Genomic DNA, 14,031 nt, shown 5'->3' on the forward strand with positions numbered 1-14,031 from the left:
ATTTGCAGTTGGCTCTCTCATGGCGACAAATTGCCAATTTGTTATTGTCATTCATATTGTGATTCGTTCTTGTTCGTCCAGATCTTGTTCTTTGCGGTGATCCTCTACCTTAGCAAATTGGAAAAAATGCCTTTTGTTTTCAATCTGTTGTTTTTGTCATTTATATTGTGATTCGTTCTTGTTCATCCAGATCTTGTCCAGTGTGGATAACCTCAAGAAAATCTGTGTTTTGAGGGATTCAGAACCTTGTCAAAAAGGGTTAACAGCAGCTCTGGATTACAAACGTCAGCTAACTTGAATACGGAACGGCTGAAAGTGAACAATCAAATCAAAACAAACAACTGTCAAAATAATAACAAAGATTGCAGGAACTCAGCTGAATCATTCGGGTCCTTCTTATCAGTAAGTCATTTTTGCTTCAATTTTCAAACAACACACTGATTCCGTCCCCGTTCCGGAACCCCCGATAGTCTAACGTGTAGCCGTGTGTGAAACTTTTGTAGCGCTTCCGACACGATGATTCAGTTTGTCCTGCTGATTTCGCTGTGCCTGCTGGTGCTCAGCGTAGACCGAGCGGACGCATCCGGCATGGACTTTGCCGATACCGTCGCACTAATTCTTGGCCTCGTCATAGGTACCGTCGGCGTGTTGGCCTGCCTGGGACGCTACGCTCGTCGACTGCGGGCCGAGCAGTACTGAGCCGGAGTTGCGACCAAAGAAGAACCTCCACCGAAAGGAGTTGCTGTTTAGGCTTAGAACTTTAGAATTTAAGACTATTTTGTAAGCAAATTTTGTAATTTTATACGATGAGCTACCTACGAGTCATGGTGCAACCTGCCCGCAGTGCGAGGGTCATCTGCGCTGGAAGCGCGTGGCATAACCCACCAGAACCTGTAACCCATCCTACCACCCGCAACTTCTCCGTGGACAGCACCGTAACGTCCCTGTGGACGACCATGTCCCAGAGCACGCCGGTAGCATACGTCCAGCAAGGGCTAGTCAACATCCATGACTTCACCGGGCTCCCCTGGTGGGCATCTGTCATCCTGTCGACCGTACTGATGCGTTCGCTCGTCACACTTCCTCTGGCCATCTATCAGAACAAAATCGTTGCCCGGCTGGAGAAGATCTCCCTGGAGATGCCCGAAATCGTGAAGGGTCTCAAGCTGGAAACCGCCTACGCGATAAAGAAGTACAACTGGACGGAACAAGAGGCGCGTATAACGTACAATCGATCGGTGAGTGGCTCCTTCAACTGTTAAATCCAGCATTACAAAAAAAAACTTTTTCGTACAGCTCAAGAAGCAGTGGGACAAGCTGGTGATCCGCGAGAACTGCCACCCGGCCAAAACGATGATCGTGCTGTGGGGACAGATTCCGCTGTGGGTGATGATGTCCGTTTCGTTCCGGAACATGGTCCACATGCTGCCCGATCCGGGCTCGATCGAGGCTCAGATTACGTTCACCGAGCTGACGCTGGGCGGGTTTGGCTGGATACCGAACTTAACGGAGGTGGACCATTCGCTGATTCTGCCGGTCGCGATGGGGCTGATCAATTTGGCTATCATTGAGGTAGATGACCATAGGTTTTGAATCCGAAATATGCTTATTTTAATATTTTTAAGATTCAAAATGCTGCTCGAACTCGAGAGTCCTCCAAACTACAACGAATATTCACCAACGTGTTCCGAGGCCTCAGCGTTCTAATGGTTCCGATCGCCGCTACTGTACCATCGGTGAGTTGTTCTAGGTTTTAAAATAACTTAGAAATTGACAAACATTCTTCACTTCAGTGCCTCTCCCTGTACTGGGTCACCTCTAGCACTTACGGACTGTGCCAGAACCTGATGCTGATGTCCCCGCGCGTGAAACGCCTAGTTGGTGTTCCTCAAGTACCTTCCGAGCTGGCCAACCCGTACCAACATGTCCGGGAGAAGTTTGCCCAGAGAGGAAGCGCACTGTTGAGCAAGATCGGACTAAGTTCAAAGTAGCAGGACATTTAACAATATGGAAAACTAGCTTTATTATACAATAAAAAATGTTACAAATATTCTGTTGGTTTCACTGCTGTTTACAGCTCCTTAAGGTACAGTGTTGGGTCACACGCCGTACGTGTGCAAAGATTGGAGCAGCTTCTCCTCGATCCAGTCCAGGTAATGTTCCACTTTGACGTATACGCCGGGTTTGTTGGCGTATCCGCACTGGGAGCCCCAGGAAATGATACCGTAAAGGGTGTGGCCACCTGTGGAAAGAAAAAATGGTTACTGTGGCATCCTGAACATTATCCTAAATTAGGCAGTCAGCTATAAGCGTGTAAAGCTATGTATGTGTCGTGGCATTTGAGATTAGTCGTGTTATAGCTGAAGTAGAGTTGAGTTGAGGTAAACGACAATAAGCGTGGGAGCTGTCAGTCAGTCAGTGTACGAAGGTGTTGGAATAAAGCGGTGCATTGGAAACCGCACAAATGTGTTTTAATTACAAGCTTGAGAATATCACGGTTACTTCACCTTCAAAATTGTTTACATTGATCAAGGTGGTTCACGATAAAGGTAAGCATCTGTCAAACTTACGGTCATTTTTGCAAACCAGTGGGCCACCTGAGTCACCCTCGCAAGCGTCGACTCCACCGTCTAAACTGCCGGCGCAGAACATACCGGCGGTAATGTTTTTACCGTACACCTCTGGCTGGGTACAGGTCACGTCCGACAGCAGCGGAACCTTGGCCGCTCGCAGCTCCAGGGAGTGAACTGTGGGGAAAACAATCGTCATTTGTCAATGGATCAAAAGCAGGTCTTGTAATTGCTTACTCGAAGATCCAGACTGCGTTGAGCCCCATCCGGAGATCATGCAGTTTGCTCCTTCGTGGTACGGTTGGTTTTTCGCTGGCAGACACACCGGTTGAACGTAATTGTTGAAGCGGATCGGTGTCTTGAGCAGCACAACAGCAATGTCGTTGTTCATGTGGTGCCCAACCCTGAACTCCTCGTGGATGTACCAATCCTCGATGAAGATGTCAATTTCCGCCTGTTCCAGCGCATCCGTATTGTAATCTCCCAGCCGGATCATGTACGCTCCCTGGGGAACCCAATCAGGCAGTGAGCAGCGGTGAGGATGTGATACTTGGAGATCAGTACCGCTCCGCACCAGTGGACGGACTTTCCAGTTCGCTTCGCTCGCAAAGCCGCTTGCCACGGATGGTGTCCGTAGACAGTTTCACCACCGTGAATCACCCGGGCACCGTATGTCGGCTTGACCGCTTTCGGATCAACCTGCAGTTGGCCGCAGCTATCCGGATAGATCTTGGTCGATCTCTCGCCGTCAAATTTAAACGACTTGCCGGTTGCAAGTCTCAGCTGAGCTGAAGTCTGCGGAGGCGTTCCACAGCTTACACCCACATCCTCCTGATGGCTACAGTTGTGTTCTCCCCATCTCCAGTGCATACAGTCGTCAATCGAAGTCTCGTTTCCACCGCAAACCACCTGGTCCAACCAAATCTGTCCCGTTCCCACCTTGTACTTGTTCTTTCGCACCTGCGCCGTTCCATTACCAAGTCCCAACTGCCGGCAGATGACGCGAGCTTCCCGCAGACCAAACTCATCGTCACAGATCGTACCCCAAACGCCGCGGTACTTAACTTCAACTCGGCCCTCCGTTCGGCTTGGTCCATCCGCCAGTCGCATCTCCAGCGGTGCGTTACAGTGTTCGGCACTCTCATCCGACCCGTCCGCACAGTCCATCACATTGTCACACAGGAACCCTACCGGGACACACTCCGACGAGGTATCGCACAGCCAGTAGTCGTTCGGGCAGGTCATCGCCGGCGTCTTACACACCACTCCAACAACTTCTTCAGCGTTACAATCGTGCACGCCCCACCCAGAGAAGGCGCACTCCTGCAGGGAACTCTCATTCCCCGTACACCGCACCTCATCCATGATAAACACCGGATTCCCATTGTTCATCAACGCTGCATTCGGCGGGAAGAACGAGTTCGGCTTGAGCTCCAACGCTCCTCCAGCGAAACCCAACTCCCGACACAGAACGTGCGCAGCACCCAAGCTGAAGCTGTCGTCACACACATAACCCCACTTGTCGTACGCCTTGACCTCAACGCGACCTTGATGCTTGCCGGAGAGACGCACCTCGTACCCGACCTGGTCACAGTTCCGTTCGTCCTGGCGAGCTCCGCAGTCATCTCTACCGTCGCAAACCTTGACCGGGTCGATACACTTGCCGTTGCCGCACACGAACATGTCCTTGCAGGGATCCGCCTTTGGAGTGGTTGTTCGAGGTGGCGTCGCCATTGGACGCCACTGGGGTGATCCCTCGTCGAAGCGAGGTCGTACAGCAATCGCTGGACGCGTGGTCGTGGTTGGTCTGTAGACTGGGAAGTACTGCGGTTGTTGTTGTTGCTGGGTGTATGGAGGAGAAGCATGTTGTCGGTTGAATGTTGACGGTTGGAAACCCTGGGGTGCCGGAGGTCGATACGTTGGCGCACCATAATAGATGGGCTGTTGTCCGCTCAGTTGACGGTTGATGTCCGAGGGAGAAGCGATGTAGGGAGACGTCTTGTTCGGATTCAGTCCGATCACTTCCAGACCAGGTTGGTTCATCATGGAGTTAACCTTGGTCATGTTGAGTGTAACGTTACTGTTTGGCGCTATGTACGGCTTGAGCAACAGTTTGAGTGCTTCACTGAGTGGGAGTGCTGTGGTTCCGCTGTGCAAGTCTCGAGCATTTGGGGTCACGTTTGGCTGGTAGTATTGCGGATTGTACCTCGTATTAGCTTGGTTCATTCTCGGGGTAGTATTAGGAGGTGCCGCGTACACCGGTCGTACCTCACTGGAAGCCGGACGTTGATAAATTGGCTTCGGAACCTGCAACGGAATGCGTGGTCTCGCCGTAGTTGTCACATACCCATCGTCATCGTTGCCATTGAATCGAATGTCCAGGTCATACGAAACATTCTCGACGTCAATCTCCTCCGCATCCGGATTCGACGGAGAAGACGGTCCATGCTGAATAAAGTTTCCGTACCTATTACAGTCCACATTGTGGATGTGATCACACACAGACATCATCCTGTTGAACGCCGTTCCAGGTCCACAGTCCTGAACCACAGTCGCACCGTTGTTACAGTTCAAAAACTTCCTGCAATCCGTTGGATGCTCCCGCAAGCCAATCACATCCGGCGGACACCTCACCACCAACTCCGTCCCACCATAGAAATCATCCTGGCCACCCTGCGTAAGCGGAGCCGACTTGACCGGATCCTTGGGCTTCCTCAACCGTGCCAACCGCTGATAACCCTCCATCGTGTTCGACGTCAAGCAGTGCACCTTCGTCGGATGATCGCACTCGTTGGTTTCCGAGTTGAATAACGTTCCCGGTGCACAGCTCTGAATATACCCACGACCTTTCCAGCAGTTCAGGAACTGTCTACAGTCCATGATGTAGACAAAGTGACCTGAAGCCGAAGGAGGACACTCCAATCCCGTAAAGTTCGTCGGAACCTCACCGGCAGTAGGTCTCAGCTTTGAGTTGGTCGCACTCAGAATGGCGTTCTCGTTGCCATAGCCGTCGTACGAAGGTGCTGCCTGAAGGTCTCGATAGGCGGCCTTCTGGGGTGGTACTTCAACCCTGGCGGTTGTAGTGGGGACGGTTGGTGGTACATATCGGAAAGGTTGCTGCTGCTGCTGCTGCTGCTGGTAGCCGTGGTCACTGCGGGCGTAGTTGGGCTCGTACGAGCGTGCCTTGTGAGTGTGCACCTTGCTGTAGTCCCCGTGGACCTGGGGCATCATGTTGAAACTGGGACCGCCATTAGTGCGGGGGTCGTAGATCTGAAAAGATGATTTCCAATAAGATTTGCTGAAATTTAAAATTTTTTACTTGACAAAATTGTGTCATTTGAAATCATTTTCGATGACGAAAAATGCTTATTTGTTTCTAGAATAGTTTCATAATTCGATTTAAAAAAGTAAAAGTACAAAAAAATAATTTAAATACAAAGCTTTGGAAGTAGTATTTTTTTCAATTTTAATGCAATAATAATGCTGGAGCAAAAAAAAATAAAGGCCACATTTGAATAAAAGATAATAAGTGTTTTAAAATGCATTTCACACTAGTTCAAGTGTTTTACAATCATTATTTTCAAAAAATTGAAGGTTTGAATCATCGGAAAAAACTTTTATTTTTATATTAAATTGATTTAAGCCGATTGCACTTGAATTACCCTTGAAATTTTGAAGTTTTCTAAAAAAATATTTGTTTTGCCCTTCGATTCATTGGGCCGATTTTGATAGGGGGGTAACAAAAACTTTATAAAATATTTGTACCAGCCTTATCATTACCATATCGATGCCAACATTTCAAAAAGCATTATGTACACACCATCCTTTATGAGAAAAATGCTAATTAAATCAAATGCTACTAATCGAGCTGTCAAAAAAAAATTCTAGGAATTTGCAGAAATCGAAAATAATCCTATTTCCAAATTAATCTTAAATAGTAGTTTATGAAACAAGTTTCAAAAAGAGGATTTTTTTCAGTACGAGTCGTACATTTATCCAATGTAGGTTCAATCAAGTTTTGCAACGAGTTCCATACAACATTTTTTGCAATTCCGAAAAACACCCTTTGAGTGAAATTGATTTTGTCAATTAACCGTCAAAATAAAACAAAATGAAAAGCATTACTTTTCGAAACAAGTGCCGAAAAGTTCAACTTTTAGCATTCATTTCAGTGCTGAAAAGTAGAACTTTTCAGGATTTATATTGAAAAGTGTTGCTATTCGATTCTGTTATTTTTTGTACAGAAAAGTAGGCCTTTTCACCGTTCAAGAATGACAAGAAAAGTAAGTAGTTTCACGACGGAATTGCAAAAATTCAATTTATAACATTTTGTTTATATATGTTTCTAAGAAATATAAATATTCCAAAATTGTCAAACTTACGGATCCAATCCTGCAACAACGGGACTGTAAAATTAGTCAATCTTTGTTGTAAATTACTTTGTGCACAGTATTTTAGGGGATGAATAAAAAAACATTCAGCACTTTTGAATGACCCAATCTCCCCCCCCCCTCCAGACCCAATGTCACCCCTGATGACGGTTGTACCCGTAATTTTGAAGATACTTAAATGTCTATAACAAAAGTCTGGGTGCAAAAGCTCTGTTTGATGTGCACCGTTAATAAAAATAGCAATCATAACCTTTACCAAGACTCAGTTAAAGCATTGTGAATAAAACGAATATATATTTTTCAAAATAAAACAAATCCAAACGAGATGTCTAAATCCAATTGTTTTTTTTTTCTTTATGGTTAAATCATCAATCATTCGACTTTATAATTACTTGAATAAATAATCAAATTCAGTTTTCAATAAAAAGTCGTTCCAGTCACTAAAATTTTCCAATGAAAGGAAAATTTTATTAATTGAGCAATTCCAGCTCAAATCGGGAATTTTTCTGGTACTTTTGTATCCGACCCTCTCCGATTTCAATGAAACTTTTTAGACATGTTATCCTAGGCCTATATAAGCCATTTTTATGTATATGGAGCCTATAGTGTTCGAAAATAACATTTTTTTTTTGTTTGATGCCACTATCCACTGCGACCAAAAAATAACATTTGAGAAAGGTGTAAGAGTTTCAAATATTTTTGTGTTTTGTAATTTAAAAATTACTGTATCTCGAAGCCCTAGCATCGTATCAAAAAGTGGTTAAATACGAACTTGTAGGAAATTTGATGGGCTTTCTGAAAAAAATACACTGCAACAAATATCTTATCAAGGATTGGACATAGGAAAATGGTCAATATGGAGACTTTTATGTAAAATTGTCTGGAGAATCGATTCTCACTACCGATTTTTGATCATTTTGACGTTTAGAACACTTTTCAAAAAAACAGTTTTAGTTAATGGTTTTTGTAATTTTTTAGGAGAGACGTAGTAACATGGTTTTATCATGGTTCTGCATAAATAGGCTTTTATGTCCTTGTTACTACATACCATGCATTTTTAGTGAGTCTTTTTGTCACATTTTAGGCTATTTTCACAAAAATTTTGAACGAAAAAAAATCGTGACATTACCTTAAAATTTAACTTTTAAACTTAAAAATTGAAAATTCTCATAAAATTGGCATGTATTTTTGATTCAGTGTTTTTTTTTTCAGAAAGCCCATCGAATTTCCTACAAGTTTCTCTTTGACCAGTTTTTGATACGATGCAACGGGGTCGAGATACAGTTATTTTTAAATTACAAAATACAAAAATATTTAAATAACTTACGCCCTTCTCAAATGTTATTTTCGTGTACTATTGGCTCCATATACACAAAAATAGCTTATATAGGCCTATGATAACATGTCTAAAAAATTTCATTGAAATTGGAGAAGGTCGGGTACAAAAGTACCAGAAAAAAATCCCGATTTGAGATGGAATTGCTCAATTTGGTTTATGTTATTCTAAACTTTTTTGATTGTTCGGCTTTCTCAGTCGGTTAGAATAATCAAGCGATTGGGCAGTTTTAATTTAAAAGTTTTAATTTAAAACTGCCCAATCGCTTGATTATTCTAACCGACTGAGAAAGCCGAACAATCAAAAAGTTTAGAATAACATAAACCAAATTGAGCAATTCCATCTCAAATCGGGATTTTTTTCTGGTACTTTTGTACCCGACCTTCTCCAATTTCAATGAAATTTTTTAGACATGTTCAGTGATCCCCGTGCACCGCGTTCTCTGTTTTCTGTACTCGATCAAACACCAGCACCGCGTGTGCACGCGTACAAGCAAACCTGAACTCTGCCGTGTACAGTCTGTACGCGCACACGAACCTCGAGTTTAAAACCGAACCTTGCACCCCGGGTACAAACCCCGTGCAAGCCGACGACGCAGAAAAGAGAGAAAAATAGTTCCCTCACGCTCCCTCTGCTGTAAAGCGGTGTTTCATTCTCCGCTGCAGTCACACTACAGTGTTTGCCACAGAGAGAGTGAGAAGCAGTCATTTTTTCGTCTCTTTACACGCTCTTCCCTCGCACGGCGTTGTACCCGAGGTGTGTACCCCGTGTTTACACCGCGTGTAAACTTGAGTGCGCCGTGCGGGGAGAACTCGAACATGGCAGCCTGGTGTGTTTGAGGTTCATCTGCACTGAAAACTTGTACGGCGTGTACGGCGTGCGCGCGTTTCGGGAAGACTGGTTTTAATATAAACATCGCTTGATTATTTGAACTGAGAAAGCCGAGCAATCAAAGCAGAACATTCCAGTCAAAAAATCATCCGTTATTCTAAACTTTTGATGTTTTGACTTTCAAAAACAATCATTCGTTATTTTGCAATGAAGGGTAATTTTCTATGAGCAATATTCGTGTGTTGTGCAAACAAGGAATGTATAACATTGGCTCAAGTAGTTATAATATATAAGTTATAATTTCTAAGCTATCTATTTTTCGCCAATGTTTTAGAGCTTGTTTTAGAAAAAAAAACAAGGAAAATCATTTAACAATTACAAGATTTTGCAAAGAATTTTAGGCTCTTGAGAAAATACAACATTGGCATTAATAACCTCAGGTATATATTGCGATAACGATCAAAAAAGATCATTACAGACATATAACTTTACTTCAAAAGGCAATAAGAAGAAAAAAACAGCAACCGAAACTAAAGATTGCGTAAAACTTTTAGCTAAATGTAAAAAATATATGAAAATAACCATACAAATATGTTAACAATTACTTTTTCAAAAAAAAACAATGTCATTTGCCCACATCCAAAATTTTAAAAAAATATGTTGTTAAATTGCTCATCGATCAAAGGTGAGGGGCTTTACTCGAACTCCCCTGACCCAGATGCCTTCCAGCATCATCATCGAAACGATCATCCAGAAAAGCGTGATAACGAATACACTTCACTCTGTATTATTCAAAAGGCGCCATGAAACTGAACTAAGTTTATAAAACGCACATCACTCTTGATAGGATGTTTTGGCACTAATCATCACCACAGTATTTGCAAACATTAAGAGTAGGGCAGAGCAACGGAGAGATAATAAGTTACATGTGGAACACTTCCTAGGAAATTCCGCTGAAATCACATCACGCATATCACAACCCATCTGAACTGTTTTTCTTCTGTTTTACAAGTCCCATTACAGTAAACACCAGTGAAAAAAAAAGTCTGAATCACGAGTTTAAAGCAAAAACAAACAACATTTGGTTCACTCATTCGAGTAGCATTCCTCCGGGTCAGTCCTTCTCTCGTCCTTTGTTTACTTTCCAGTCAGTTCTTCAAACTGATAACGACTTCCATCACTTGCAAGTTCTTCTACACTTCAATCGATCTCCAACTTACACCACACGATTCGTGGACGATCAGGGCCAACGCCACCAACAGCCAACGCAGGCCACGCACGTGGATCTGCATGTTATCCGTTTGGGCACGTGGAAAAACGCACGTGTTTGTACTGAACGCAGTACTGAAAGTTCCAAGGTTCACACACTATCTGCGCTTGATGTTGTATCACTACCAGAATCCAGAAGATGCCCGAAAACACGTCCGTTCGGATTGAATTCGCAAAGCACAGTGATAAGGATGGTTTCTCTCGGCGATGGTGCTCGGACTCCAGGCCGATCGTCATCATCATCCTCCTTCTGGATGTGTCTCTCTCTGATGAAAGTGTTCCACGCGAAATGGCGATGGAATTCTTGGAGGTTGTAGGTTTTTATATGTTTTATAAAAGACAAAAGAGATATAATATTTTTTTCTATTATTCGTTTCTAATCCATTTAATTTCATTTTACAGTAGTTTAGGGGTTATGGCTAATCTACAATCACTTAACTCAGAAAATTGTATTGAGCTTGTCAGGTTAAAGTTAGTTTTCTAGCAAATTTATATTTAGTTTGAGATCACTTGTTCTTAAAATTGACTTCTCCTTTCCAAGTCTAAAATTTGATACAAGTATTTTTGAGATGCTTTGTGAAAATTATTATGAGTATAATACGGAAAGGAGTCAGATTTGCGATTCCTTTCCGTAGGGTCGTAGAATTTTCGCGTCCGCCGTCGGTGTGTTTTTCGTTTCTTTGGCGTGCGTGTGTGCGTGTGAAGGTGCGGCTGGCTTTGGCTGTCTCGATGACAGTTGAGCCAGTCAGATTTGCGATTCCTTTCCGTAGGGTCGTAGAATTTTCGCGTCCGCCGTCGGTGTGTTTTTCGTTTCTTTGGCGTGCGTGTGTGCGTGTGAAGGTGCGGCTGGCTTTGGCTGTCTCGATGACAGTTGAGCCAGTCAGATTTGCGATTCCTTTCCGTAGGGTCGTAGAATTTTCGCGTCCGCCGTCGGTGTGTTTTTCGTTTCTTTGGCGTGCGTGTGTGCGTGTGAAGGTGCGGCTGGCTTTGGCTGTCTCGATGACAGTTGAGCCAGTCAGATTTGCGATTCCTTTCCGTAGGGTCGTAGAATTTTCGCGTCCGCCGTCGGTGTGTTTTTCGTTTCTTTGGCGTGCGTGTGTGCGTGTGAAGGTGCGGCTGGCTTTGGCTGTCTCGATGACAGTTGAGCCAGTCAGATTTGCGATTCCTTTCCGTAGGGTCGTAAGAATTTTCGCGTCCGCCGTCGGTGTGTTTTTCGTTTTTTTCGCGTGCGTGTGAAGGTGCGGCTGGCTTTGGCTGTCCGGATGACAGCTAGCCAGTTTGATTTGACCCTATCAACACCCTATCATACCATTTCAGCTCGATACACATCGAAACTCGTCGTTCGCACCGTTAATCAGTACCTCACTAAACATCAATCATTTAAAACTCGTAAAATCATCTCAAGTTAAAAGTTACATTGTTTAATCCTTCATTCTTTAATTACAAATGATTTTTGTTCTATCTTTCCACAGCCGGCTGTCTAAGACTAGACCATTTCATTTAAAATTTAACAACCGATAAACGGAAATGTCTCATCCGCAGCATCCGATTGTTTGCCTTGAGAATAATATATAATACCTTTCACCAAACACTATGATTTTGGGTCGCATCATCATCTTCTATGATGAATCCTGACCAAACACCCTATCCTACTAACAAGTTTTCAGGTTCCTGGCGCTCGTGGGGTGTAAGCACAGAGTAAATCAGCTGCCCTAGTAGCAACCTGCGCTAACTAACATTCCCGTCCCTTAAAATCGAGGTCTACAAACTGACATGGCGGGCGCCGTTGGTGGCCAATGACTGTTACCTATTCGCAACTGATCTAGCTTTAGCAATTATGGTGTTTTATCTTTTCAGCGCATTCATACATGCTGTTGATAAGGGAAACACCACTCGATCGTCGAAGCCTATAATCAGTAGTGCTGAAAGGATATTACGGTTCTGTTCAGCAACGGAGGGGCAACCATGGGTGATCTCTCATGCTCATGCTCATTATTATGAGTATAATACGGAAAGGGTAGGTCTGTGATTTGAGGTGGAATGAATTTTTTTTCTACAGTTCTTTTCTCTCCCTCTCAGTAGCATCATCCACTGAGATGAGCTCTTATCAATAAGTGTCTCTGCCCCTACGTAGGGGAAATCCTACACTAGTCGGACTCTACATTGGATTTGTTCATCTTTCTTTTCCCAGTACTACTAGCCGCGGTTCTCTCTCTAATTTCACCGATAGTGGTGGTCCACCGCCGCGGATTATGCTCGCTCATCATAAATGGGGAGATCCCCTCCGGTGACGTCACACTATTCTGGACCCTTTCGCCTCAAAAACACAGCTCATCGTCTTGAATATGTACTTGCAAGAGCTTATGATTGGGATTAATTGTTTGGCCCGCCGTTGATTACAGAGATCGGTCGTTGTCGCTTCGTTCGAAAGTCAACTGAAAAATTGGTCCCAACCGACGACTACATCGTCTTCGTGCCAGAGCTTCTTCATCAACTTCACAGGAATTCAATTAGGTTTAATTGATGAAACGGCGGCTGATACAATTTCATGGTGACGTTTTCTCGGCGCGTGGTCGGCTTGGGTGCTGCTTGGTTCAGCATACTGACTGACTTTACATCTCTAGGCATATTTATTTGCTGGTGTAGCAGTTTGATTAAAGTTCGTTGAAGGCAGAGCAGAAGTGCATGCCTTTTGGTTGCTGCAGGTTCAAGTGAAACAGCATTTGATACGAGACTTGAAGATGTATTGCTAGCTCAATTAAAGGCTGAGTTATTTTTTCACATCAATCATGATTTGTTTTCAACAAAGTCATAAGATAAACAGAGTTTGTATCAATAACATACAAGACCATTCATTGCTCAATTTAAAAGATTCTTTTCGATATGTTTGAAGGATTCGGCATTTTAAGATAAAAGTATTTTTATCAGTGTTATTTCAGTTTAGAATTGTGACTGCATTGCAATCTTGTTTGAGTCTTATGAGATTTTCATTACAAATTTCACATTTCTTCACGTAAACATCGAAAAGTTTATGCCATCAGAAACCAGTAAGGAATCTGTTCAACTTACAAGGTGAAAATAAAAAAAATAACAGTTTCTTTCTGGCTTCATATGCCATGAACTTAGTTCACGTTCACGCGAACTTATTTTGTTTTTGCGTGTATTAAAATATGTTAATGCATTGCATTGTTGTATGATTAAACTAAAGTATTCTCTCAAACTTGATAGTTGATAGTGCCCTGATTCCAGAAATCTCAAAGTGCCAAACATCCGAATCCCAAATTCACAAATCTCCAATTCACAAATTCCCAGATTCCAAAATCCCAAATCCCTTAATTTTTGCCGTCCTCACCTCAATGAGGAAAGGCTATAAAATCACTCGAAAAACGAACTTCTTTATTAGACCTCGTAGACCCACCTTCACGTATACCTATCGACTCAGAATCAAATTCTGAACAAATGTCTGTGCGTGTGTCTGGATGTGAGTCCGTGCACCGAAAAATAAGTTATAACCACTTAAGTGTTTTTATACACGTTTTTAGACCGGATTTCTGATATTTTGATAAAAATAAGTCTTATTTATACTCTTTTTTGAGGCTCTGTAGTGTGTTAACTTTATGAATGTAAGGAAGGC

At 43.3% G+C, this 14,031-nt stretch overlaps 2 protein-coding genes across 2 annotated transcripts; one reads left to right on the forward strand and one right to left on the reverse strand.

Moving 5' to 3' along the window:
• Positions 1-783: 783 nt before the first annotated feature.
• On the forward strand, positions 784-2,049 carry LOC6040206 (cytochrome c oxidase assembly protein COX18, mitochondrial). Its single transcript, XM_001849598.2, has 4 exons — positions 784-1,238; positions 1,297-1,572; positions 1,626-1,736; positions 1,794-2,049. Exons 1-4 carry the CDS (start codon positions 807-809, stop codon positions 1,989-1,991), a joined length of 1,017 nt encoding a protein of 338 aa, XP_001849650.2. The 5' UTR covers positions 784-806; the 3' UTR covers positions 1,992-2,049.
• Positions 1,999-10,598, reverse strand: LOC6040201. Its single transcript, XM_001849599.2, is given in 5 exon segments — positions 1,999-2,242; positions 2,571-2,747; positions 2,808-3,080; positions 3,083-5,840; positions 10,349-10,598. Coding segments are annotated over 5 exon segments (3,423 nt in total). The 5' UTR covers positions 10,421-10,598; the 3' UTR covers positions 1,999-2,099.
• Positions 10,599-14,031: the final 3,433 nt, after the last annotated feature.

Source organism: Culex quinquefasciatus, chromosome 3 (genome assembly GCF_015732765.1).
Source record: "Culex quinquefasciatus strain JHB chromosome 3, VPISU_Cqui_1.0_pri_paternal, whole genome shotgun sequence".
Classification (NCBI taxonomy): domain Eukaryota; kingdom Metazoa; phylum Arthropoda; class Insecta; order Diptera; family Culicidae; genus Culex; species Culex quinquefasciatus.